The sequence below is a fragment of the Natator depressus genome, chromosome 2 (genome assembly GCF_965152275.1).
Source record: "Natator depressus isolate rNatDep1 chromosome 2, rNatDep2.hap1, whole genome shotgun sequence".
NCBI classification, from domain to species: Eukaryota; Metazoa; Chordata; order Testudines; family Cheloniidae; genus Natator; species Natator depressus.
In genome coordinates, this window is record NC_134235.1 from 207,336,319 (window position 1) to 207,363,451 (window position 27,133).

The following is a 27,133-nucleotide window of genomic DNA, read 5'->3' on the forward strand; positions in this document are numbered from 1 at the left end:
TTCTTACAGCAACACCTGCTGGACACTACATGGTGGTGTCCTGGTACAAGCTTCAGAGGGAGCTTTCTCAGTGGAAGTTTAGCTTATATGAAACTGCAAGGGAGGGGAATTTAAATCACTTCAAAGACATGACAGATTTGCATTTTCAACATCTTTAATAGGAAACATTAGATTATAAAATCTATGGGGCAGGACAGGCCAAATTCAGAAATCCATGCATAATTCCTCCTTACACTCAGACTCCCTTTCGCCCACTGTACCCTGTGATAAACTATCTAAGTGGTGTCATTTACAGGCCGGGGAGCTCAATGTGTGATTTAAAGTAGCCCCCTCCTTACACCCACTTAAACTCCTGATCACAAAGAGAAAACTGGTCTAATTTATACTGCCTTTTGCATTACTTCTGAAATTGGCCACTGTCATGTGTTTTTTAGTCTGTAGAAACCACACCCATCTATGGCACAACAGCCAATGACAGCCATTAAATTCCCAACAAAGCTACCTTTAATATTGCCTTGGCCTTTGTGTGTGGGGGTGTGTGTGTATATATATATATGCAATTCTCCACACTTAGTATAGGGCACTATATAATACAATTAATTACTTACAAATAGCCATTGTAAAAGATAAGGCTTAATCTACTTTCATCCAAGTCCATGGGAAATCTCCCATTGACTGAAATGCCTACATTTTAGAGAGATGCCCAAACTAAGCCCCTGTACATGGAGCTATTCTGAACTTTGGGAGAATTTGAATCCAGTCAATATCTGAACTAATATATAGCCCTTCTGTCTATAATGACCTGAACCAAACCCCCAGATCTGAACACCCCCAAATGTCATAATGATGCCCTGAAATTTTCTCACAGGCATTTAGCTAAGGAAACAATATTGTGGAGACTTTTAGGAGTGAGAAATTAAGTGTTCATAGCCATTAATTACTCCCTCTGTGAACCTTTTGGGCTACAAGACACCCCATAAGGAGTGGGAAGGAACTGAGGCCAGCAGTGAGGGGAGTATATTTTACTTCCCAACACCCCCACCCCTGAAGTGGTGGAGCAGCAAGGCTATTTCCACTGTGTGCAGAGTTCCTTCTAAAGCACTCATTTGAATGATGCAGCTCCACTCCACAAAATGTCTGTATCTTGAAGGCACGGTTTCTTAGGTGCCAGTTAGTGCCAGCTCTAGTGGTTTTTAATGTGGACAACTATCCACTACAAACTGGACAAACTACTAACTAGAAAACGTACCACAGAGAACAATTCTTCACTGGCAGGGGGATAGTTTCTATGCATTCATTTTATATAGGCCACTGCACAGTTAGGTTATAACCGATCACGGTCACGATCCACAAGAGACCGATTTGAACCACTGACGCAAAGGCGAAAGGCTCTGTATCCAATTACCAACCCCTTCAGACATGCAGTCCCTCGTATAGTTTTTATTTCAATAACTAAATACCATTAACATTCACAGGCTACACGGCAATGTTTTCAATGGTCCTGATTCCTCATAAGTTCAAAAGGAAAGTGAAATTCAATCTTGCACTAGACTCTAAAACTTGGAGGGAACTTCTATTCCAAACAATGGAACCTCATTGATGTTTAATAATACCATTGTTCCTTATTTAAATGGGGGAAGAATAATAATAAAAGAAAAGCAATGGCTGGATTAGGATGAAATGTACTTAAAAATGTCTAAGGATAAGACGTACTGTACTAGTGGAACACACTATCCACTGGTCCTGTGCTGCTGTTCCCCCACTGTCTCATATGACTGACCATTGGCAAGAGTTCTTCTGTCTTCCTTACTGGCAGTTCTAAATCTTCTACTATAATGCCACAAAGAATGAGAGTCTGAATTCCATCCAGCATCCGAAGGTTAACACTGACTTGATCGTGATCTTGGTAAGCATGATTAAAGTATTTCAGGATATATAAACTTAAACAGAATAAGGCTGGGAAGACATAATATCTTAATCTTCTATTAAAAGATAAATTTGGAAATAACCAAAAATAATTTATGTTAAATAGCAGTTGGAGGTCAGTATTCATGTTGGAGGAGGTCTAGTTCTTTTTTCCCCCTTTACCTACAAGCCAAGTATCACTAAGCCAGAAACCACCAACCATCACAGTCTCACAGTAAGAAGATATTAATAGCCCATGGAAAAATCAACATATAATTTTATATTATGCTACTTACTAGAGTCCCTGTATTTTTTTAGTTCTGAACTAACTGTAATACTAGAAAAGGCAACAAAGTGACATACGCACATCTATGCACACTTTATTTTTTAATATATTTCAAATACTTTAAGGACTTTCTTGTGTAATTTTTAAAGCACCCTTACTTCATCCCTCAGATTACAGAGGGCTGTGGAGTTTTCTGATTTTACCCCCCCCCCTCCACCCCCTACACCTCATCTTCCAATATTCAGAGAAATATGAAGTAAGCTTGAGAGTGTATAAAATAATTCTGAATTTCTGCCATGTACCTCCCTCTCTGCCTACATCATTAATTATATGAGCCTTATTCACCCATAAAACAGAGCTGATGCACATGGAAGTATTAAGTAAATACACATGTGTTTTCATTGCATGGCAAAGAACATTTGCATTATATTCTGGGCCCTCTAGGAAGTGACCCACATACTACAGGCATATAGCCATATCCCTAATAGGTGCCTAAAACACATTAGTGGTTTTTACCTTAACCATAAAATGACTGTACAGAGGTTTGTACATGTGGAAATGGCTAACAAACTAAACTTGTTTAAACCACCACACCATGTAAAAAATACCTAACTTAGCCACCTTCCTTACTACAATTAGTGTACTAGCATTTTCCAGAACAGCTTTTACTGTTTTGCTCCCATGGGCCAATCATGTAGTATCAATAACTTGAAGTGTCCTGTTGCCATGTCCCCTAGTGGGGATTATGTAGATTAAACCTAATGCATTGTACTAAACATTCACCCCATGTGCCACAAATGTTTACAAAAACATATTTCTTGTTTGCTTTAAATTTTTGAATCAGAGCAGGCATTTGATATCTTTTGTTGGTGAAATCAAGTGAAAATAAAGGACAGCTACAGAATCATTTGATCTCATTAATTCAACGTTAAATAGCAATAAACTTTTGACTTGTCTGTCTCCCATACCTAAAAAGACATGCAAAGTGATGCCTAGACTGTCAACCAGAGTCTTTGAATCATCTATGCTTTGCAAGAATTCAAGCTAGATATGATGTGCAAAGGTGTTTCTCAATGTCAGAAGGAGTGTCAAAGAAGTAGAGAGAATGCCAAGCGAGAGAGAGGGAATACAGACACATTCTTTCTGAAGACTCATCCCCAGCAATAAAAAAAGAGCCCAAATGGGGGAGTCCATTAAGCAAATGATTTACAGGATAAGATGTTACATGGATAACTCCATTCTCACAGGCAAGTCAAGAGTCACAGTTAAAGTTCAAAGATACAGCGCTAGGTTAGAGCAGAAATGTCAGGTCTTTCTAAGAACTGTAAGTCTTATTTCAGTTATGCTGTAGAGTTCAAGGTACTTTTAAAGCTACAACATGTGGAATTGCAGCCTAGATTCATGATTATATTAAATGTTTTGCTTCTGTTTATATTCTAATGCTAAAAATTCACTTTGAAATCAGATTAGGCAGTTGGAGAAATGTTGGGTTAATCTACTCCACAGGAATTCTCACAGGTCATCAGAATGGAGTGAGGTCCTGCTGAAAGGATTTAAAAGTAGGCAACAATATTGGAAACTAAGCCAAACCAGCAGTGTTGTTTCTAAAGCTCAGGACTCTGTTCCAAACTTACTATCCCCTCTTCTCAAGCAGCCTTGTCTTCAAAAACAGGTCAAGTTAGTTCTTTTAACTACCATGATTTGGTGTCAATAAATCTTTTTTTAAGGTGACAAATCACATAAGCACCCTATGAATTGATCTACCTCACACCATCATGGAATCTGTTGTCCTATTTTTTTCTACATACCCAAGTATTTCATTCTGTTCTTTCTCTAAAACATGGAGGATTTGGATTTCTCCTCCTCCCCAGATAGTTATTGTTGGCCATCACATCAAAAGACTTCTTTTAGTGAACTCCAGCCACAGAACAAACACACCAACCAAACCAAAGGCGCCCTATTCAAAGCACAGCCCCATTTGGCAACCAATTCCTCTCATACCATTAAATCCAGTGCAAACTATAAATCTTTCATCTTGCTACCTCAACTGTGTAAAACTAGTTATTATGATGATTTTAGTAAAATGATCAGCTGCTAGAAAGGGATTGTACTGAAGGTGTAACATTTCACAGGGTTTGTCTCATATAGTTTTTTTTTTTTTTCTCTTTCCCAAAATGCTTCGAATGCTGTTCTCCAGAAAATTTCAAACTATACTTTTTGGGGTCTACTGCTACATTCCTTTTATTGTTAAATTTGCTTATGCTTTCTAGTCAGGCCCCTTTCTTTTGACAGTAATTTTTTTCCTCTATGACCTCTCTCCTCCTCTGTTGCTGTTATTGTTGACCTCAGTGACATAGCTTATCATCCGTATGCTACCAGCAACCATGGTACAAGTTTCTGCTTTAGGAAAGAACACCACTGTCACTGCCATAGGTGAGATACAGATTTGTTAAACTCTGAATCAAATTCAGGTCCCATTCAGAGCAGACGTCCGTTGAATGTATTTAATCATGCCAGAGTTGAATTTGGTCTAGATTAGAACCTGTTTCCCCAGGTTGGTGTAAACTGAATTCTTCGTCATACTGGAGGGGAAAAATGGCAGGAAAGAGATGATCTCCTCAGGTATGATTTCCTGAAAAGTTAGGCAATTAAGCTGTACTACCCAGAAAGTTCCTTCGCATCTTTATCACCAGACAGCAAACTCCTTCCTTCCCTACTTCACTGATAAACTTTGGGTCCACCTCAGATCTGAAGCTCAGTTTACCACCAGTGCCTATCTCCCACTCACTTATGCATGCTACAACCTGTGACAGAACTTGGCATGTTGCACTAAACGAGGGTTTGAGTCACAGAGATTGCAGTGGGAAGGACCTGTCAAAATGATGGCCATTCCAGTACCAGTGGCAGAAGCTCAAAATACTAACACTGGTTCAGATACAGTGCTTGTGGTAAGAAACTCTCTATACTAATTATTCTGAATGGCTAGAGTGGTGATAATTTTGGAGAAAGTTAGTTTGCCCATTCAGGGCCTGATCCAAAGCTCATTGACTTCATGTATCCCATTGAGGATAACTGAAAGTTGTGAATGGAATATGCAACTGCTTTACAGAGGTGTGCTTAGGTACAAAAGAAGGTGAAAATCATGAATGGAACATAGGTAGAAGACCATAGCTACAGAAAAACAATTAAAATTAGTATTTCCTGACCATTACCACAGTTGTCCCTTGCAATGCTTTGTAATTCTTGGTAAAAGCCAACTTGTAAATGGTAACTACTGTATATGTGGAAAGTTTCCTTAATCCTCTAATACGTTTATGGTTACAAATGCTCTGTTGTCATCTTCAGTGCAGTGTATTTATTTTTCACCAAGTCTTCTGCCGAGTGAGCTATTATACTGAAAAAAACAATGAGGAGTCCTTTGACACCTTAGAGACTAACAAATTTATTTGGGCATAAGCTTTCGTGGGCTAAAACCCACTTAATCAGATGCATGGAGTGGAAAATACAGTAGCAAGTATAAATAGACAGCACATCAACAGATGGGAGTTGCCGTACCAAGTAGGAGGTCAGTCTAACAAGACAATTCAATTAACAGTAGGATACCAAGGGAGGAAAAATTACTTTTGAAGTGGTAATGAGAGTGGCCCATTTCAAATAGTTGACAAGAAGGTGTGAGTAACAGTAAGGGGAAATTAGTATGGGGGAAATTAGGTTTTGTAATGACCCAACCACTCCCACTTTTAGGTCTGTTATTGAATGACCAGGAAGATTGAAGTGTTCTCCTACTGGCTTTTTAATGTTATAATTCCTGATGTAAGATTTGTGTCCATTTATTCTTTTGCGTAGAGACTGTCTGGTTTGGCAAATGTACATGGCAGAGGAGCATTGCTGGCACATATCACATTGGTAGATGTGCAGGTGAACGAGCCCCTGATGGTGTGGCTGACGTGGTTAGGTCCTATGGTGGTGTCCCTTGAATAGGTATGTGGACAGAGTTGGCACCGGGGTTTGTTGCAGGGTTTGGTTCCTGGGTTGTTGTCTGCAACTCAATAACAGACCTAAAAGTGGCAATTCTTCAACAAAAAAATGTCAAAAACAGACTCCAACATGAAACTGCAGAACTGGAATTAACTTGCAAACTGGACACCATTAAATTAGGCCTGAATAAAGACTGGGAGTGGTTGGGTCATTACAAAACCTAATTTTCCCCATACTAATTTCCCCCTCCTGTTACTCACACCTTCTTGTCAACTGTTTGAAATGGGCCACTCTCATTACCATTTCAAAAGTAATTTTTCCTCCCTTGGTATCCTACTGTTAATTGAATTGTCTTGTTAGACTGACCTCCTACTTGGTAAGGCAACTCCCATCTGTTGATGTGCTGAGTATTTATACCTGCTACTGTATTTTCCACTCCATGCATCTGATGAAGTGGGTTCTAGCCCATGAAAGCTTATGCCTAAATAAATTTGTTAATCTCTAAGGTGTCACAAAGACTTCTCATTGTTTTTGCTGATACAGACTAACACGGCTACCACTCTGAAACCTATTATACTGAGTGACCTAAGTTCTGCTCTCATGTCTAGTACAGTGGGGGAAAATTGGAGTAACTCCACTTAATTTAGCAAGTTATTCTGGGAGGGATATTTCCTCCAACCATGGTCCCAGATCCAGCCAAAAGAGAACTCCTTCAGCACAAGGAACTGAGTAAAAGAGCCAGCAAGTCTTAAAATGCCCACTCCACAAGCCAATGGTGCTATTGGCTGCAGGGGATGGGCCAGGAGTGGAAGGGATCAGGCTTATGAAAGACTTCACTACAGTGATTAGATGTGGTGCTATCCATATAGGCAGTTTGGCTTGAGCTACATAACATAGGTTACATTGGGCACCCACAGCAGGGCAGAATTGAGAGGATATTAATGTGGCTTAAAGCTGCTACCTTAGCCTCCTTCCCCTTGGGCTATGTCTATCAGTTGCTGCACAAAACCTCACCCTGTGTGCAGACACAGTATAAATGTGCATGGACTTTGTCCCGATTATATGTACTACATGCAGAAACACACTCAGAGGACATTTTCACAGAAAATACACAGCAACAGATTCCAAGTCTGAAGATGTGCGGCTTCCCATGACCATTTTGTTTAAGAGTTCTCCAGCTAACCTTCTGTGAGGTTGTGGTGAGCCACAAACAGGGTGGAGATCTGTTTGCTCTCCATAAACAATCTTCAAAGGGACATTCAATCATACTGCATTTAAAAAATAAAAACTGTCGGAACTCAAAGAAAGAAAAGCAACCCTCGCAGCCATTATGCTTAAAGCAAAACACACAATAAAAATTTTTACAAAAGAAACTAAATTCTGAAAACAAATTACATTTGTTTAGACTAAATATTAGAGAGAACTTTTAATAACATTTCAGAACTAGTGGCTCGTTTATTGTTCTTTGGCATATAATTGTCAATGTAAAATCACCTGATATTGATTCTGTTCTCTGCTTAGACGGCTGGAACTTTTGAAATAGAATAACATAGAGTAAAGAATAAATACCCTTATATGTGTAGGATGCTCTTGTTCATATACAAAAATGGGCCTTCGTACCGCCATTCCTCCACATGCAAGTGTTTTAAAAAATAACATCCATTTGTGAGACTGTTCACAAACAGCAACAAAACCACGAGGCCCAAAAAGTGGATAATGTTCACCAACAGAGTTTCAAAAGTAATAGATTATCTGTGCTTACAATATATAGCTCAGAAATCTAGCCCAAAGTCATGACAAAATCACCTCACTGTCCACCCAGGACTACTTAAATAAGAGCTGAAGTAAACAGACAGTTGAAGCCAATCCTGTATGGGCCAAATTCTGCTGTCACACTGGTGTGTAAGGTAACAACTGTGGACTTACACTGGTGTAGCAGAATTAAGCCCTGTATGGAATGAATTCAGCCTATGAATAAGTATTCTCAATCCTTCATCAGAACTACAGCAAATACATGACATCACCAACTGATAGAACTAGAGAAGCAGAATTGGTGCAATTAATGAACGATGGTGTTCTAAGGTTGTCCAGCAAGTTAAAGACTTTAGCATGTGTCTCTTTAAGGCATATCTGTCTGACAATAGCATGAATGTGGTAATGTGTTATTTACTGCTCTTGAGTCATGTAGCAAATGTAGTGGCTCCATGGTGCAGAACTGATTAAATTTGTGAGGTTCTCCCTACAGCTATGGAGCAATTCTCTAGGTGAGTGAAAGTACCATCACTAAGGTTCATAGTATTCATGCAGCCAACCAACTTCTCCTTTTTGCCATAGGTGGAGTCCATGGCTCCTTCCCCGTAGGAACTAGTGGATTTTAGGAAAGTGCTGAACATGCCCAGTGCCTCTAAAGACTGATGGGGAAGGCAGGTTTCCAATAACTTTCAAGGTGCTTCACATCCCTAAAACACCCACTTTGGAGTCCCAGACCTTTTGATTTAGAACTGTTAGGAGAGATTATGAGGTAATTGGTCTGTGATGAACAGGCAGGAAGAGGGAGAAAGATCACCTGTTGTCCAACACAAAAGCTACTATTTATTTTTATATTTTTAGGTTTACAGTACTTTCTGCAACTTCGTCTAAGAAGCCACTAGCATAGGTTTTCAGGGGGCGAATGAACCCTAGACCATCAGCAGTAAAAGCAGAGGTCTCTACCACCTAAGCTACAGGAGTGTCTCTGTTAGCTTGCCGAAGTAGCACAGTCTCCTCTTCGGTTGCCCAGCCATTAGAGGGGGGTACAAGCAAAGCTGAAACAGTAGGTTGTGCGAGAATGAAAAGCAAGAGAGGCAGTTTAAGTGGAGGATTGCTTCCATGCAAATCCCTTTCTGCAGCAAGCCATGATACTCAGAATAAATTGGTTGGTGGGACACTGGTTTGAGCAACAACAGGGGATTTACATAACCCGTATTACCACATAATGGAGGTCCAGGACTTGAAACAGGGTGTGACTGCATAACAGTCTGGTATTTAACATGAAATACGTCTAGTTCAGATTACTAAATCAAAAAGAACTATTTCACTTGCTTTTAGTATGAAAAATTAGGCTAGCTGGTAGATGGATTAGAGATACATTTTTAAACACAGGCATATCACACAGACCGTTAAATACAAGTAAACATATATTGTAATTTCTAAATAGGTTAAATATTGAATGTGAGAACAGGTTAATACACCGATGGCCAGATTTTTAAAAAGTCAAGCATATAAGACCATGTGCAAAGATGTACGCAAAGACAATTCCATACCTGTTTATACAGTTACCACAACTGCAGAGGCAAACCATCGTGCAAGTGCCTGACTTGCATATGCAATTATGGTACTTGTGCGTGCAAATGTAGGCACTTTATTTTCAAATGATCTGGAGTTGCAAGAGTTTTGAAAATCAGGCCCTGAGTATCTGTCACTTGTTTATTATGCCCACATGTCCCCAGGAAGGTCCCTTGTCTCCAGTTAAAAAAAAAAAAAAAACACAAAAAACAAAACACAGCAGGGACTCCCCGGATATGCCCGACAGCACAACCACATTTTTGACGAATTGCTCACAGATATGTCAACTCTTGACTTGATTAATGTAAGCTTTTCCTGCCTGGCCTCTCTGCCTCTCCTCTTTCCCACCACCTATTCTTTCCAATATGATGCAGCAAAAGCAATCGTCTCTGCTGTCTCCCTCCCCAAGCTCCAGTTGCATCACCTCTCCCTTGAATCACTTCACTGGTTTCATTTTACTGAATCAGGCTCAAGCTCCACATCATTACACCACAACGCAGTCATGCAGATTACAATCACATATTATTTTGTTTTATACCCGACTATTGTCTGCTTGCACACTCTCACCCACACACAGTCACTAGATCAATGTCTAGGTATATGCACACATCTATGTACAGTTGTCAGCACAATACCTCTATAATCGATTTGCAATGACATGGTTTCACAGCATATCAATGTGTGTTTCTAGGTAAATGGAAAACAGAGAGAAACACCTGTTAATATTGTGGGAAGTGGTGTCAGCTTGTGGTTCTCAAAACCTGAGAGCCAAGTAGATCCAGAGCTCTGATTCAGAATGAGCTTCTGACACATTACTCAGGGAATTACTTTACTTTGTGACTTTGGAGAAACCAGTTTGATTTCATTTGTAAGCAAATTCCACCTGAATACGCTAGGACATAGGTGCAGTACCATACTCAAATATCCATGAAAGTGAAGTCTGTAACTTAAACTGACTACAAAGCTATTAACTGTTGTCCACAGTCACACTTAACTTGTTCAGCTCTGAAAAAATGTAAAATAAAAAGGCTTTCCACATATAGTAGTTTCTTAAATCAAGGAATTCACCTTGATTAAAGATGCTTTGTGGAACTGACACTGTGAAAGTCTGCTTTCTTTATTCTCCGTCATGAAAGATAGAGCCCCAAAAGGCTCAAGTATGTATTACAAGTGGTTTTCCGGTCTTTAAATATTACTTAATAGCATTTACCATCTGTGGCCTTAATTCAAGAAAGCACCCATTCAGGATAGCACTGAAGCATGTGCTCAGATCGTATTGAAGCCAATGGAACTTAAGCACATGCTTAAAAGTTAAGCACTCTTAAGTGCTTTCCTGAATTGGGGCTTATAAAGTTCAGCACCGTAAATGTCATTTTACCAAATTCTAGGATTTACCACACAGATTTCTGTTAAAGTTTGTTACATATATTTCATATAACTTCTGAATTACTAAAGGTGTTTTATAAAGTTAGCCCTTATCAGGCTACTTGTGTGATGACTTGCAATGCAGTCACGCTTAGTTTTTCTTTTATAATTTCATCTTTTAAAAAGAAAAACTGAAACCTGCACCATGTCAGAGAAGAACTAAATGCATTATGATGGAACAGTTATACATAGTGTGGGGCAGCTGGAAAAGTCCTAACAGCCAAGTCTGAAATAACACAATGATACATGCTTTAAGTTTCTGCTAACAAAGCTTATTTCTGACCAGGAAGCTAGAGTATTCTTTTTTTTTTTTTTGTATATTAAACCTCCAAAAGTGACAGTTCTTCTTCATATCCTTACTATTTCCTTTTCAGCTCACCAAGGCCAAAATGTCATCTTTTTTGTAAAACAAAAAATCAAAGCCAAATGGTAAAAATGCAAAGTTTTGGTTAAACAAACAGTCAGTATTTCAGTGGTTTTATCTGTAGCCTCCAGAGCAGCTAAACAAAGCCAAGATATTGTCCATCTCTTTGACAGACAAAGAGCCTCAGAGGTCCAGAATGACATGCCCGAGGCTGGCACGTGATTGGAGTAATTAAATTAAATAGCAGGAAACATGTTTTCCATATGCCATTGCCTGGCCACACACAAACTGTAACAGTAAATCTTTTATATAACAACGGTTGGGGGGAAAGCGTAACCATTTTAGAAGTGCACGGTGCCCACAAAAATAATGTTAAAGTGAGAATAGCAGCATGTTCTGCAAGCTCCCTGTCTTTGGTCATTGTCCTCAAATGTTAAGTCAGTTATTTATTTTTAAAGGTGCGGCTCAAACTGCTAAGGGTATGTGAAAACTCAGGAATGTTCATTAAGACAAGCTGAAAACAGGTTAAAGAAAAAAGAAATCTCCACACTGAAGTCAAGGGAAATTTCAGGTATTGCCTGAAATCAAGGTGCTAACACATTTCTGACAGCATTTTATCCTAATCCAGAGCTCAACAAATACTTCAGAACTGAAAGATAAATCCCTTTTCAGATTTTTAGTAATGACGTGAACTTAAATTTTGTATTTTGTGACAACTTGTCTGAAGGATACAGCACATTTATCTACACCTTCATATATCCAGATGAATTGCACTTAGGTGGAATTTGTCACTCTTGTTTTTGGTTGGCACTGTTATTAGCACTATCTAGAATGCTAGTTTGGAACTAATATCTAGGAGTAGCTTTTAAATAGATGAGGATGTCAGATTAGATCACTGGTACAGTTTTTTGCACCACAGGGCCAAGACTGAAAACGGGAATGGAAGGCACTATTAATGAATGATTGTCACTGTGGTTTAAATGTCCAGTCACTGATATTTCTAGGAGATGACTAATGACAGGTAAACCATTTCCCATATATGATATTCTCGAAATTATAAAGTGTTTTTAACATAAAGAGGATTAAAAATCTGGGAAAATCCTACTTGGCACATCAAGACCTGTCTTTTAAAATAATTTTAATGAAACAAGAAGAAAAATGTGCCCAATATCTTTTTGGTTAAGTATTTATTGTGTATTTTTGCTAATATTTTTATCCCTAATGTGTTTCTGTAGCAGTTGGTCATAGCCTCAGCAGATATTTGAAGAAGTTTAGATTTCAGGGCAGGCACTGTATTAACATGTTAGTCTTAATAATTGATAATGATATAATGAAATCAGGATACAGTCTTCCAGCTGGAAAAATAATAGTGTAAATTTGTATTTCATAAATGGTATAACAGAGATGACAAGAGGTTGATACTCTTGGCTCTGCCTCTGGTTATTATAATATGCACTCAAATTGTTAAATTGAGATTTAGATGTAACAAGTATAGAGACTAGAACAGAGGATAGGTTTTTTTTTCTCTACTTTTTTAATCCTGTGCTTACTGATTATAATCTCCATTACTAGACCAAGAAAATTCTTGTTTAACAATAAATCTAACATTATTGAAGGAGTCACAAAGAATAGAAATGCAACAATCAATTTGGGTGTCATGCTAGGTAGCCATAAATAGTATAGTTGGTAGAACATTTTTGAATTTAAACTTTTTTAAACAAAAATTCTCAAGCTTCATGAATTGACTCCCTGAAAAAAATTCAGTGAAAATCTGTGTTTTATTTATTCAACCAGCTATAGAGCTGGTCCAAATTATTAGATTTTTTTGGGAAAACAGAAAAAAATAGAAAACAAATCACAAAATTGTACTTAAAAAAAAAACAGCTGTGATAAATAGTTCTCTAAACTATTACGTGTAGTAGGTAAAACCCAGGATCCTCAGTCTTTATCTATTCCAGAACTTCCCATTGAAGCAGTGATGTTATGAGGAAGGGGCAGAGGTGCTACAAATCAGTAGGTACAAAGGGACAAAACCCGCCATCCAGTTGAACGAGAGGGGATGCAGACCGGGCTAGAAGGGGTGGAGGGTGCTGCTCCTGTGCCATCTTCCTCTGTCCCATCCCTTTCTTCTTTCCTGAAGAACTTATGGGTGGGCTTGGAGATGGCAGCAGGGGCTGTTGTCCTCTGTTTACCTTCCCACAGAAGTCATAATTATCCACTCAGGTACCTGGGACCTAAATTAATACTGTGTGAAGCAGCAGTAACTAGGGCTCTATGCTTGTAACCCTTCTAGAGAGGGTTTCCTTTGTGCAACAGCACATGCCTTCCAATGACCATGCACCCAGGAGGCAGAAGGCCCAAGGAACACTGTGGTGGGTCTGATACATCTGGGGACTTGTGAGGATATATGAATTGTTCCACTAAAACCATAGCAGGAAGCCAGGAAGGGGTGGGCTAGGGAAGTTTCTAGGCCAAAGCTCTTCAGTGAAGCAGAGGGAAACATAATAGCTTTAGGGATAAGATTGTTCTCTTTATTCTGATAAAGTTAGAAAAGCAAATGTTAGAAAGCAAATGTTCCTGTAATTATTGTGCTCTTTATCACCGTAACGCTGAGGAACTCATGCTGCTTTCTCTGAGGAACACTAAGCCAGTTCCACAGTGAACCCCACACAATTGTCCAAAGGGACAGTTTGAAGAACATTTTGTGGCGTTTCCTTGCTGTTTTATCTCCCGCCTGTAGGTAACTTTAGTACTGCAGCCAATATTTAAAAAGGAAGTTCCCTCAAAACCTTTCTCCCTTGGTCTGTGATACATGATATTCTCTCTGGTTTTCCCACTCAAAATCATATCGATCCTTTAACCTGAGCACACTATATTCCCAATCCAAATCATCCATCCCTATTCCCCTAGCCAGACACTTCTTTGACCCACCACATTTCCCCCAAAAGCTCCTCCAGAAGACTCCCCTACCTGACAGCTGTTCCTCACAGCAGCAGCAGTTGTGATAGGTGGTTGTATTGTGACCTCTCTTTGTAGCAATGGTGGAAGATGGTTTGTACTATGGCCTCTGGCTGTGGTGTGCATTGTCAGATGGGGAGTGGGTCTTCTCTGATGGTGGGCTGGGTAGCTAAATTGGGAGCGAACACCTGCTGGTCGATAAGCTACTAAAAGAAAATATCTCCAGGCACACCGGTCATCTGCTAGTGTCTTGAATCCTCTCAGATAGGTGTCAGGCCCCAACACTTGTTCTGGTGGACGGCCTTCTCCTTGCATAGATATGTGAAGTACAGCTATACTCCTTCTTGACCCCTCTGAAGCATTTGATGCTGTTGATCAACAAAAACTTCTGTTCGTCCTGCAGATTGAATACAATCAGCCCAAAATGGCTTGTGTCCTTCCTCTCAGACTGAGTCCAGAGCCCTTACCTGCAGAGTCCTACAAAGTTCAGTCTCATCGATATTATTCAACATCTATACCAAAATATTGCTGCAGTGGGTGAGACAACAGGGGTTGAAGTATCAACAGTACATACGCTACCAGCACTCCCAGCTACCTTCGAGACACCACTGACTTCCTGAGGAAACTACAATCCATCGGTGATCTTCCTGATAACACCATCCTGGCCACTGTGGATGTAGAAGCCCTCTACACCAACATTCCACACAAAGATGAACTACAAGCTGTCAAGAACACTATCCTGGATAATGTCACGGCTAACCTCGTGGCTGAACTTTGTGATTTTGTCCTTACCCATAACTATTTTACATTTGGGGACAATGTATACCTTCAAATCAGCGGCACGGCTATGGGTACCCGCATGGCCCCACAGTATGCCAACATTTTTATGGCTGACTTAAAACAACGCTTCCTCAGCTCTCGTCCCCTAACGCCCCTACTCTACTTGCGCTATATTGATGACATCTTCATCATCTGGACCCATGGAAAAGAAGCCCTTGAGGAATTCCACCATGATTTCAACAATTTCCATCCCACCATCAACCTCAGCCTGGTCCAGTCCACACAAGAGATCCATTTCCTGGACACTACAGTACTAATAAACAATGGTCACATAAACACCACCCTATACTGGAAACCTACTGATGGCTATTCCTACCTACATGCCTCCAGCTTTCACCCTGACCACACCACACGATCCATTGTCTACAGCCAAGCTCTGCGATACAACCGCATTTGCTCCAATCCCTCAGACAGAGACAAACACCTACAAGATCTCTATCAAGCATTCTTACAACTACAATACCCACCTGCGGAAGTGAAGAAACACATTGATAGAGCCAGAAGAGTTCCCAGAAGTCACCTACTACAGGACAGGCCTAAGAGAGAAAATAACAGAACGCCACTAGCCGTCACCTTCAGCCCCCAACTAAAACCCCTCCAACGCATTATCAAGGATCTACAACGTATCCTGAAGGACGACCCAACACTCTCACAAATCTTGGGAGAGAGGCCAGTCCTTGCCTACAGACAGTCCCCCAACCTGAAGCGAATACTCACCAGCAACCACATACCACACAACAGAACTACTAATCCAGGAACCTATCCTTGCAACAAAGCCCGTTGCCAACTGTGCCCACATATCTATTCAGGGGACACCATCACCTAATAACATCAGCCACACTATCAGAGGCTCGTTCACCTGCACATCTACCAATGTGATATATGCCATCATGTGCCAGCAATGCCCCTCTGCCATGTACGTTGGGCAAACTGGACAGTCTCTACGTAAAAGAATAAATGGACACAAATCAGATGTCAAGAATTATAACGTTCATAAACCAGTCGGAGAACACTTCAATCTCTCTGGTCACTCGATTTCTGATCTCAAAGTGACTATCGTTCAACAAAAAAACTTCGAAAACAGACTTCAACGAGAGATTGCTGAATTGGAATTAATTTGCAAATTGGATACAATTAACTTAGGTTACTTTTTATAATGAATCAACCATTCCCAGTCTCTATTCAAGCCTATTTCCCCTTGTTTATTCCTCCTCCCCCCGCCACTGTTCCTCAGATGTTCTTGTTAAACCCTGGATTTGTGCTGGAAATGGCCCACCTTGATTATCATACACATTGTAAGGAGAGTGATCACTTTAGATAAGCTATTACCAGCAGGAGAGTGGGGTGGGGGGAGAGAAAACCTTTTGTAGTGATAAACACCCATTTTTTCACAGTCTGTGTGTATAAAAACATCTTCTGTATTTTCCACAATATGCATCCGATGAAGTGAGCTGTAGCTCACGAAAGCTTATGCTCAAATAAATTGGTTAGTCTCTAAGGTGCCACAAGTACTCCTTCCCATAGCTCTGGCATCCCACAGAAAAAAGTCCAGTTCAAGCTCTTTGTTCTGATACTGAAAGTCCTTTGTGAACTGGACCTAGGTACCTGAGCAGTTGTGCTTTCCCCAGGACAATGACCTGCTATACAGCCATGTTCCACTGGAAGAGTGAAACTGCCAGTCAACAGTGGGAAGTTTTGAGAGTGCAGGAGACAGAACTTTCCTCAGAGCAGCATCTAGACTGTGGAATTCACTGCCAGATGAGATGAGAATAAGCACTGGCCTCAGTGCATTGAGAGCAAGATACAAAACTTATTTCTTTGACGAAGGTTTCTCTACCTGCCCCCCCACCCCCATATCTCTAAAGTGAAATAACTAAACTAACAGAGTTATTTCTTTGAAAGGTTGGCGTAAAAGAGACATCCTTGTTTCTAAATATGCAAGCGGATTCAAATACTGTAAGGGCGGGAGACCATATGAGCACATAACTAGAGAGATCAAGAGCAGCAATTGGTGCAGTCTCAGAGAGGGCTGAAAGTTACAAGATGCAGAGTCGTTTTGGGCAGGCTGCAAAACAATATTATCCTGCCCTTAAAACCAAATGTAATGGATTCCAGTCCACCTTCATCACACATCCAAGGGTTGATTCTGTGGGATATCTCTCAAATTTAACAAGTTTATTTTACATAAAGAGTGTGGTTGTGTCGTGTGCAGTATTCACCATCCCCTCCTGCTGCAGAAATGGTGTTCCACTGCTCTTCCTTCCAACCCTAATACTTGGTTTGCATTGGTTTCCAAGGCTCTCTGTGCAAAGAAAATCACTAGAACTAATATAAAAAAAAAAAGATTATAATGAAAACTTAGTGTCCTTCATGGGGCACAAAGGACATTTCTGTTAGCAAAGGGGTTTGTGCAAGTTGATATAGTCCAAATTGCTTGCCTTAAGGCAGGGGTGGGCAAACTACAGCCCAGGGGCCACATCTGGCCCTTCAGACATTTTAATATGGCCCTTGAGCTCCAGCTGGGGACCGGGGTCAGGGGCTTGCCCTGCTCCATGCATGTCAGGGCTCTGCTAGGCTACCGGAAGCAGCAGCATGTCCCCGTTCCACCTCCTATGCATAGGGGCAGCCAGGGGGCTCCGCACACTGCTCCCACAGTTCCCATTAGCTGGCACCCACAGCCAATGGGAGCTGCTGGGGCAGCGCCTGTGGACGGGGCTGCACTTCTGCATAGGAGCTGGAGGGAGAACATGCCACTGCTTCTGGGAGCTGCTTGAGGTAAGCGCCGCTCAGAACCTGCACCCCTGCCCCAGCCCTGATCCCCCTCCGAACCCCTCGGTCCCAGCCCAGAGAACCCTCCTGCACCCCAACCCTTCATCACCAACCCTACCCCAAAGCGCGCACCCCCAGTCGAAGCCCTCACCCCCTCCTGCACTCCAACCCCCAATTTAGTGAGCATTCATGGCCTGCCATACAATTTCCATATCCAGATGTGGCTCTCAGGCCAAAAAGTTTGCCCACCCCTGCCTTAAACGCATACGATGCAAATTCTTCCTTAGGAATGAATAGATTTGAACTACTTGATGAAGTGAAATGTAAATGGAATGAGCAAGGTGGTGATGAATAGAGATCATATTTAGTGTTATTTTCTTCTTCTATCAAAACTACAAAAGAAATTGTATTGAAGATATAAGCATATGGTCAAGAATTCAGCACATTTAAAAATATCCATAAGACAATCCATCACACTACTCCACAGGAGATAAAACTTGAGCAATTTTCCATTTTGAGACAAAAGGAAACTATACAGATAAGAGAGAATAAGAACTATAAGAGACTGTTAGATAAAATGCTAGAAGACCAAAAGTAACCATCTTGGAAAAAAGAGGAGGTTTAGAAGGATTGCTGATAGGGAGTTTTTCATGTCTAAATCACTGTTTCAGCCATGGATCAAGCCTGATATATCCAAAAGATGGTCCTGCTGGCTGCTGTTTGGTGGTGTCTGTGAAACGAGTTGGCAGAATCTGGTTGCTAAGAGATGGGTGGCCAGATAAATAAAGAACTCAGCCGCATAACTAATGTTAACTGTCAACCTTACAGGCATTCTCAGCAGAGGGGGGACTGGCTAAAGACTGAACGGTCCTGAAGAGGCCCTAGAAGAGGTCCCCCATAGTCAGGTCTGAGGTTTATCGCAGAGCAGCGTGAGGAAGCTCCCCTTTCAGTTTTGCTCAGAGTCTGACGGAATCTCTTCCTGAAAACACACATTTTAAATGATAACATAAAGAATAAAAGAACAAGCACTGGGAGTCACTGCAGCGCACAAGTTGTGTCACTTCAGAAGATTGACAATGACCTAACTGTGTTGTCAGATGTGTAACCAAAACATCCCCACTCTAGCTCCCCCTCATGGTGCAGAGGGGTTCTGAAGACATGCTTGGAATGCCCTACACTCCTCCAATCCCTGGACGCATAATGGGCCCTAATGGGCCGTTACCAGATTATAATATTCAGAGCAGCTTTGAGCTGCTCTAAGTAGCACCTGAGGCTGAACTGCTCCCAGGACTGAAGGGGCAGAAGATTAGTGTAATGGCAGCCTCCACGCCTCCTGGATCCTGTGTGACACAGACTTAAGGAGCTGGCCTAGAAAGAAGAGTAATCTCATCATTGCTGAAGGCATTGAGTTGAGCTGGTATGCACTGGAGTTTTGTACCTACACTCTTCTGGTGACACAACATTTTCTCTAGAATTCTAAATACATTCAGAAACAGAATTAGGCCTCTATCCCTTCTTGTTGTGACAATATTATTCTGAACATGAACGGCAGTGCCACATCTGTAAGGCCAAAATGCTGTCCCTTGCAAAAGACACAGAAGGCTCTAAATTGGCCCAACCCAGTATGGTTACAATGTGCAAGTGGAGACTTTGAAGGGGAACCTTTCTTGCAGGGCTTTCTGGTGGTGTCGCTGGGGCCTGTGAAGGGGAGTGATGAGGAGATTCAGTGCGAAGTGAATGCATGGGGTTAAAACAACTGGCCTAGGACTGGGAGCCTGTGAAGAGCTGCTTGCTCCAAGCCAGCCACTTGGTTGTGGAAGATTATTCCCCAGCCCTTCGTAGAGCCTCCATGAAAAGCTCTTTATTCACACTCCATGTGGGGTAAATGAACATTTGGTCTTAGGAGTTGTGGACTGCCCCCCTTTGAATGTTGACTCTGAAGCCCAGTAGCAACACTTTAAAATCTTAGCATTGTTAACTGTGTCTGCACACATCATTGTGACAGGCACATCTACCTGCTCTGATTTATGGCTAGAGTTTGCCATTATAAGTGATGCTTGGTTCCACACTCTTCCCATCCCCTCCTAAGAAGGGCATCTCATTAATTTGTACAGCACCCAGCACAATGGGGTTCTGAGCTTGACTGGGCTTCTAGGCACTACTGTGTCATAGATAAGAAACTGGCCGTTGTATTGTACTGTGCTTTTAGAAATATAAGAACCATTCAGTTTTGTGATATAGAACAGAAAACAGATGCCGCTCCTAAGAATTGAAGTATACCATAAATGCCAGAAAACAGGGCTAAAAATAAATATATGCTCTATAAACATACGGCATAAAGCTAGAGCAGCACAGGTAGGAACACTGTAGATCTACTGGGAAAAATACAGACTGATATACTCTACCTTGGCTATGCATTTAGATCTGACAGAGTTAGAATAAAAAGCAAAATAAAAATCAAGTTGGGCTGAATTATACTGAAGATGAAAGGCACAAGGGACAATACACAACCAAATACACCGATGCAAGCCTGTTACAGTCAATGGGATTTTACCAGAATAAATGAGAGGATAATTTTACCCATGGTGAACTTCTGTTTTGCCTGAGGAGGACTTCAGTCAGTGTACAGTATAATGCTCAAAACTATGATCCTCCAGCAAGCAAATGAGGTACTGAAAAAGCTCTGCCACCTAGATGATGGGAATTGCATAAGGAAATCAGAAAGTAAACAAATAAATGACAAGCAAACAACATCCTTTAAATGGATAAGTAGGCCAGGCTGCTACTCGGACAGAACATAATACAGCAAAGTTAATTTTCTCACTAATTCTGGCTGCAAATTGTAGAGAGTTCATAGCCTAGCGTTTTTGGGAGTAATGTTCACAAAAATGTTTACCTCAGAATGCCAGTGAAATAAAAACAGGGTACAGCTGGATTGCTCAGGATGGATACGCAGAGTAATCTCAGCGATCCTGAAGATGATATGGTAATGATAAAAGGTGCATGACTGAATTTCTGAATGGTAGAGATATGTCAGGTTTCAGAGTAACAGCCGTATTAGTCTGTATTCGCAAAAAGAAAAGGAGTACTTGTGGCACCTTAGAGACTAACCAATTTATTTGAGCATGAAGTGAGCTGTAGCTCACGAAAGCTTATGCTCAAATAAATTGGTTAGTCTCTAAGGTGCCACAAGTACTCCTTTTCTTTTTTAGAGATATGTCAGCACTCCTCAGATTACTTCTTCGCTGCTCAGAGATTCAGCTTTTAATACTATTTTGTTAACAACAAACAATGAACAGATATTAAAGGGAAAAAAACTGTATAACAGCAGTGTATGGCTGAATAGAGTTTGTTTTCTCAGAGTACATAACTTATATGAAGCATTTTTACTAATTTCAAAGTGATTGTTCACAAATGCTACATATACAGGCTTTATTTTTGACAACAGGACAGCATACGTACCTATTGTTCCAAAGAAGAGACACCTTACCTCCCAAAAAAATTACATGTGGTATTTATTTGATTATAACTTTTGTTTCATCGCAACTTGCTTGGAATCATGGCAAATAAAGAAATCTTTTAGCTACACTCAGAAAATGAATGCTGTAAAATAAGCTCTTGGGTTATAGATGGAAAATGTTTAAAACTGCTATTCTGACATGTTTATTAAAATAACAGGCCTCATTTCAAAATTTTTTGTCAGCAGTATTCTCTACTTAAAGACTTTAGTTTATAAATAGGAGATCAATATGGTAAGTTGTTACAGCTGTATGGTTAATGCTAATTAACCTGTTTAACTTTTTCAAATTAAGCCTTTTACCATTATTCTTTTTAGCTAGTAAGTATTTTGAGTATATCACTCAGATCATGGAAAAGTAGTGCTCATACAAATAACTGTAATGTGAAACTGTATTTATGGAAACATGTTTATTCATATCTATTTATTTTAGAAACCATTTATCTTGGTGCAAGAACCACTGGAAGTGAAAGCGTTAAGAACCTAACCATTGCAGAGTTAGAGAAGATGGATAATAATTCTGCCAGGCCACCTTTTCAATATCTGATTTTCTGGATGCTTTATTTGCCCTTCACACATTCTTTGTAGCAAAATCTCAGAGACTCCTAACAATGAAAGTAGTTATGTATATTGGAATATGATTCCAATATATCTTCGTTAAAGTTAAAGCAAAGTTAGGGTCCAACTCAAGAAAGCATCACCCACCATTCAGCAAAGCACTTAAGCATATCGTTATAGTGCTTTTCAGAATCAGTGTTGAAAACCACCCTATAATTAGTCTGAAGTTCTCTCTCCAGGTTTATATTTATAGGTAAACTTTGTTTTAATCAAGGTTTCAAGAGACATCCAAAACTTTCGTCAGTTTCAGATCAACAAATTGTAGGTTATATATGAGTTTTGGAAATAGGAATGGAAATGATTTTCAAATAGCCCACATATTGGCTAATCAGGGGTCAGAAAATTTGGGTTTATCTGTATTTTATTTGTTCTGTATGGTACCATTGATAATCACATGTCCAAGACAAATGCCATGATGGGAAAATGAGCATGCATAGATATTATTTCCATTTGTTTTACAGTTTATAATGGCTGATGTAGGATCAAATAACAGACCAAAATAGACTTTGTGTAATCATTGTAAAAATAGTGTAATAAAAAATCTTGCTCCTAAAAGCTTTAATGGATTTTTTCAACAATGCGTAGCCAGCAGATTTGGTTATACAAAAAACAGAGCACCAACTAAAATTATCAACTTTACACAAAGCCAGATATATGAAAGGGGATCTTTTAAAAAAAGCTTTATTTGAGAAAGAAATAGACTTATATCAGAAGGCAAGAAAGGGAACATACAAACAGAATATATTTACAACACAAAACAAGAGATCACCTCCAAAGGTGTAGATTATAATAAATACAGTAGATTTAAAATGTAAGAGACATTTATCAATTAGAAATATTGTTATTTAACCCAGTTTTCCTTTTCACTGGTTCCAGGTAGTTTCTTGATTCAATTCAGAGGCTATCAAATTTGAATAGAATTAAAGTATGCTGGCTTTACTGGGGTAACTTTCCTGAATGACACTATAAAAGTATCTTTTGTTGTTTGTTACACTTCTTTGAAATGATATTGTACAAAAGTCTTCTCATTTGCAAGTTCCTCTGTAAATAAAATGTATTTTAAAAGATTGACTATCCCTTTTTGGTGAGGCTAAAATTAGGCTTGGTAGGAAATGAAATATAAACAGAATGGGAAAATACATATTTTCCTCTTTATATGCTTCATTATGTTGAATGTGCGTGTTATTTTCCCCCTTTGTATTTAAGCGCGGAGGACGGGGGGTATATTTAAGCAAAAACCATATATTGTCAATTAACAAGTCTTTCCTATCAAAGCTGATATTAATGTTTCAGGAGGCCTTTCTTTTACAGCAACTATTTAAGTAATTTAATTTGTTTGGAGACTTTTTATGGAAAAGGATAATGTATCTTTAGAAGTCGCAACATTTTATAAGGGACTTTTATAATATTAGAGCAAAATGTAAACAACACATACTAATAACATATATTAGAACAACTTCTACATTTGGCAAAACAGCTATCTCTTTTGAAACAGGATACTGCACCTTAAAATACCTTAGCTTTAGAAATATAAATATTTTGAATAGAAAAAAAAAACTGACAGGGACTCCAGGTCAGTTTTGGATTATCCATATTAAAGAGATCTTAATACAATGAATCTTTAACTAGCTTAACAAAAGTAAACCTATAAAACAAGGTAAACATATCAAAAGGGAATATGAAGGAAATGTTTCACTGGAAAGCTTCCTTAACAATTTCCCTACTTGCTTTGTTATTTTCTTTGACAATAAATCAATTCATAGAGTGCCCTTTAAAAACAGAGTAAAACACTATCCATCCCCCCATTCCTTCCCCCACCCCCTTACATTCCTCAGTACATGAATCACTTGGACTTCCTGTTTCCATAAGGCATTTCCTGTTCACCCCCACAGAATCACTTTTCTGCAGGAGAACAGCAGGGACCTGACAAAGTACTGACTTAAATAAACAGTGCCTTCTATTGCATTCAGAGTTGTTCTGATTTTATAGCAAAAAAAGGACACCAGCATTCTGAAAGTACCGTCTGTATAAGTGCATTTATCATTTAGCAATTGTTAAAATATTTAATTTGGTAAAAAGTGACCTTTTGCCACACTGGTGTCTTACACACTATGTCATTAATTTAGCACTTCAGTGAGACCCTAATGGTAAAGGTTATACAATATTATATGATTAGTCTTTATTTAAAAAGTATTGACTATCAGATGATCTGTGTTTTTTTCTACAATTACAGATATACCCTAATATCTGATTGGAACACAATGTTGCATATCATTCCTTGCCAATATTTGAATCTGCTTCATTTGATCATGCCTTTGTAGACAACATAATCAAATAGGGAAGAATGAAAAATACACTAAGAAGTGCAAAAGGAAAAACCTTTTAAATAGTGCCTTGCCTTGTATGTTTACTTCCACTTTGCACTCCCAATATCTCCATAATCATACTCTGTACACAAACCTAGGGCCTCTGGTATTGCAACCAATATCTGCCTAATGGAGAAAACAATCCTACTCTTAACAGTGTTCAAGACTACAGCATGATACATTATATACATATAGGTGAAAGGAAAAAGTCAAGACATCAGAAGAATTCAAAAACAGAGAAAGAATGTTTCATTGATCAGTTCTGGAAACGGACTCCAGCAACTACTGATCTCAACAAATTAGTTAAACAACAGTGAGTTCTGTTTCCCTAGAACTAACTGATGTAATGAAGTCGAGAGCGAAAACAAGTTCTCTGTATTATGCACTGACTTTTTTGTAGAATACTTGAGTGCAGCAAGTATTTTCTCAATTAGTGGCCTTTAAAATGAGCGTCACTATGTTTTAAGAGTGCACACAAATGCACCCACCTTTGTTAGATACTCTGAACAGTAAAATGAAATTAGCTAGATCCATGAATCAAAAGACAGTCAATCTCTTATTCAAGCCCTAAAAATGCATTTGATGTTCAAATAATAACTTTAATTACAAATCCTGGAGCTAAATCTTTGCCTATTACCTGTTGCATAAAAGCAGCCTGCTCCCCAGATTCCATTTGCTGGGTTTGATTATCGTCATCAGTGTCCAGTGGCTCCTCTTTCACTTTCACAGCCCCCACATGCTGTCCTATTCTGTCATCCACACAAACGCTGCAGCTGTCGTCCCTAATGCTGTTACCACTAGAGGGAGCTCTTTCTTCCTGCATAGCATGATCTCCATGAAGTTCTTCTTCAGCTTCTTCCAGATGATTGCCAGGCTGCTTTAGCTGTTCAATGGATTTAGAGAGCAGCTGAAAGAGAGAGAGAGAGAGAAATTTAAAGTTACTGCCAATATTTCTCCACAGATGCCACACGCTAAGGATTACTATATTAGTATTGACAAGTGAGTCAAAACTTTCCTGGCAAAACTAGTTAAGATGCAACTTTGCAGCAGAAGTTTATCAGAATGAAGAATGTAAGCTCCTCACTAACAGGATCCTATCGTCTTTCAATTTAGAAGATGCTATGTACAAATATAGCATTTTATAGTAATATTAAATTTAATAATAATAACAATATAGCAACATAGTTAACAGACGTGTTTATAAATACTTCCATATAGACATTTTTAAAAATGATGTTCTTCCTAAAATACCTTAGCAGTCAGACATAAATACGTTTTAATTCAAATATTTGACTTGCAGTTCAGTACATTTTACATAATATAGTTTGCATTGAACTTCTAACAAGCTTAACAGAATTAACAATACACAAAAATATAAAAAGGGGAGAATTGAGTCATTAAAAGCTCATTTTCCACGTATAGCTTGCAAATACTGGAAGGCTGAAAAACAGGGTTTCTGTGATATTCAAAATTTCAGCAGCTGAAAGGTTAATATATTTTCCCTATCTAACTAATTTAGTCTGCACCTGTGGAACTAAATTTTGTGGTAAACATTTCCCCATTTATCTTCTGCAAAGCACAGAAACTTCTGCTTTTGTTAGATTCTGTGCTTTGCTGGGTTTCCCTCTTTCCTGTCATTGATGGAGCTATGCCAATTTACACCAGGGAAGGCGCTAGGGCCTTTATTTTAAGTGGCAGTTAGCTTTTAGCAGATCTTTTTGTTAAAATATTATCAGTATTGAAACATGTTTACTGATGATAGAAAGAAAAGAGATCATGATTTACTTTAACTCAAATAAGTAGCCACATTGAAGCTGCTCTAATAATGAAAAGAAAATTTTATGTAGTGGCAAAATTAATTTGCAAAATGTGATACATGCTAAATCTTGTGTGAATTCTGGTACAGAACCCCAAAGTGAAGAATCTATTAGAAGGGAAGAGGAGGTGGTGCAAGAAGGTGTCTACCAGGACACAGAGAATCAATGAATTTCAAACAGTGAATAGCACTGGCCAGGATATGCACTTTGTCCCAGATTCACAAAGGTATTTAGGCACCCAAACCCTAGACTTAGATGTCTAACTCCCAGTTTTAGGAACCCTTGTGATCCTCAAAAGGCTGCCTAACCCTAAGTGTTCACTGCAAGAGTTCCCTTGGTGTCTCTGTTTCTGCTTCTGAGTATGGACACTGCTACCCCACTCTAGGCATCTGCCTATCTCCTGCCTAAGCATCGGAACAATCAATGAAGTGGGGGGAAGATAGGTGCTCCGCCCCCTATTGGGCCCAATCCAGTAGGAGTGCTCAGAGACTGCCTACTGGAAAAGGGGTGTGTGGGAGGGGAGGGGGGGCATTCCATAACTTTCAATCCAATGGTTACAACACTCACCTGGGATGTGGGAGGCCCTGGTTTATTTTGTTCCTTCCTCTGCCTGCTGGGGAATATAATTTGAATAGGGCTCTCCCACCTCTCAGGTGAATACTCCAACCACTAAGCTATGGAATATTCTGATGTGGGGGCTCCCTCCGTTTCTCCTATTGAAGCTGTTTCACTGTGTATAAATAGGGGGTCATTGTAGCAGGGGGACTGGACCTCCGGTCTCCCCATTTCCAGGCTACAGAGTCTCTCTCTGTCCCAATCACTCTAATTAATTATCCACCGTGGAACAAGTTCAACAGGAGAGATTGAAGGGGCCCCACCATCAGACTATCTCGTAGTTCAGTGCTTGAACAGGGAGACTCCTGTTCAAACCCTTTCTCTCCCTCTTGTAGGAGGATGAAAATAGAA

General features: G+C 39.7%; 1 protein-coding gene across 5 annotated transcripts in view; it reads right to left on the reverse strand.

Moving 5' to 3' along the window:
* The window catches only part of HDAC9 (histone deacetylase 9), a 542,743-nt gene that overhangs the window by 198,032 nt on the left and 317,578 nt on the right, over nucleotides 1-27,133 (reverse strand). For 3 of the 5 annotated variants that reach the window (XM_074945808.1, XM_074945812.1, XM_074945807.1), the window contains one exon: nucleotides 24,988-25,257. In XM_074945808.1, coding sequence (XP_074801909.1) covers nucleotides 24,988-25,257 — 270 coding nt within the window. Of the gene's footprint in view, nucleotides 1-22,848; nucleotides 25,258-27,133 lie in introns of those variants that run through there. The other 2 variants (XM_074945811.1, XM_074945809.1) reach the window with 1 other exon arrangement.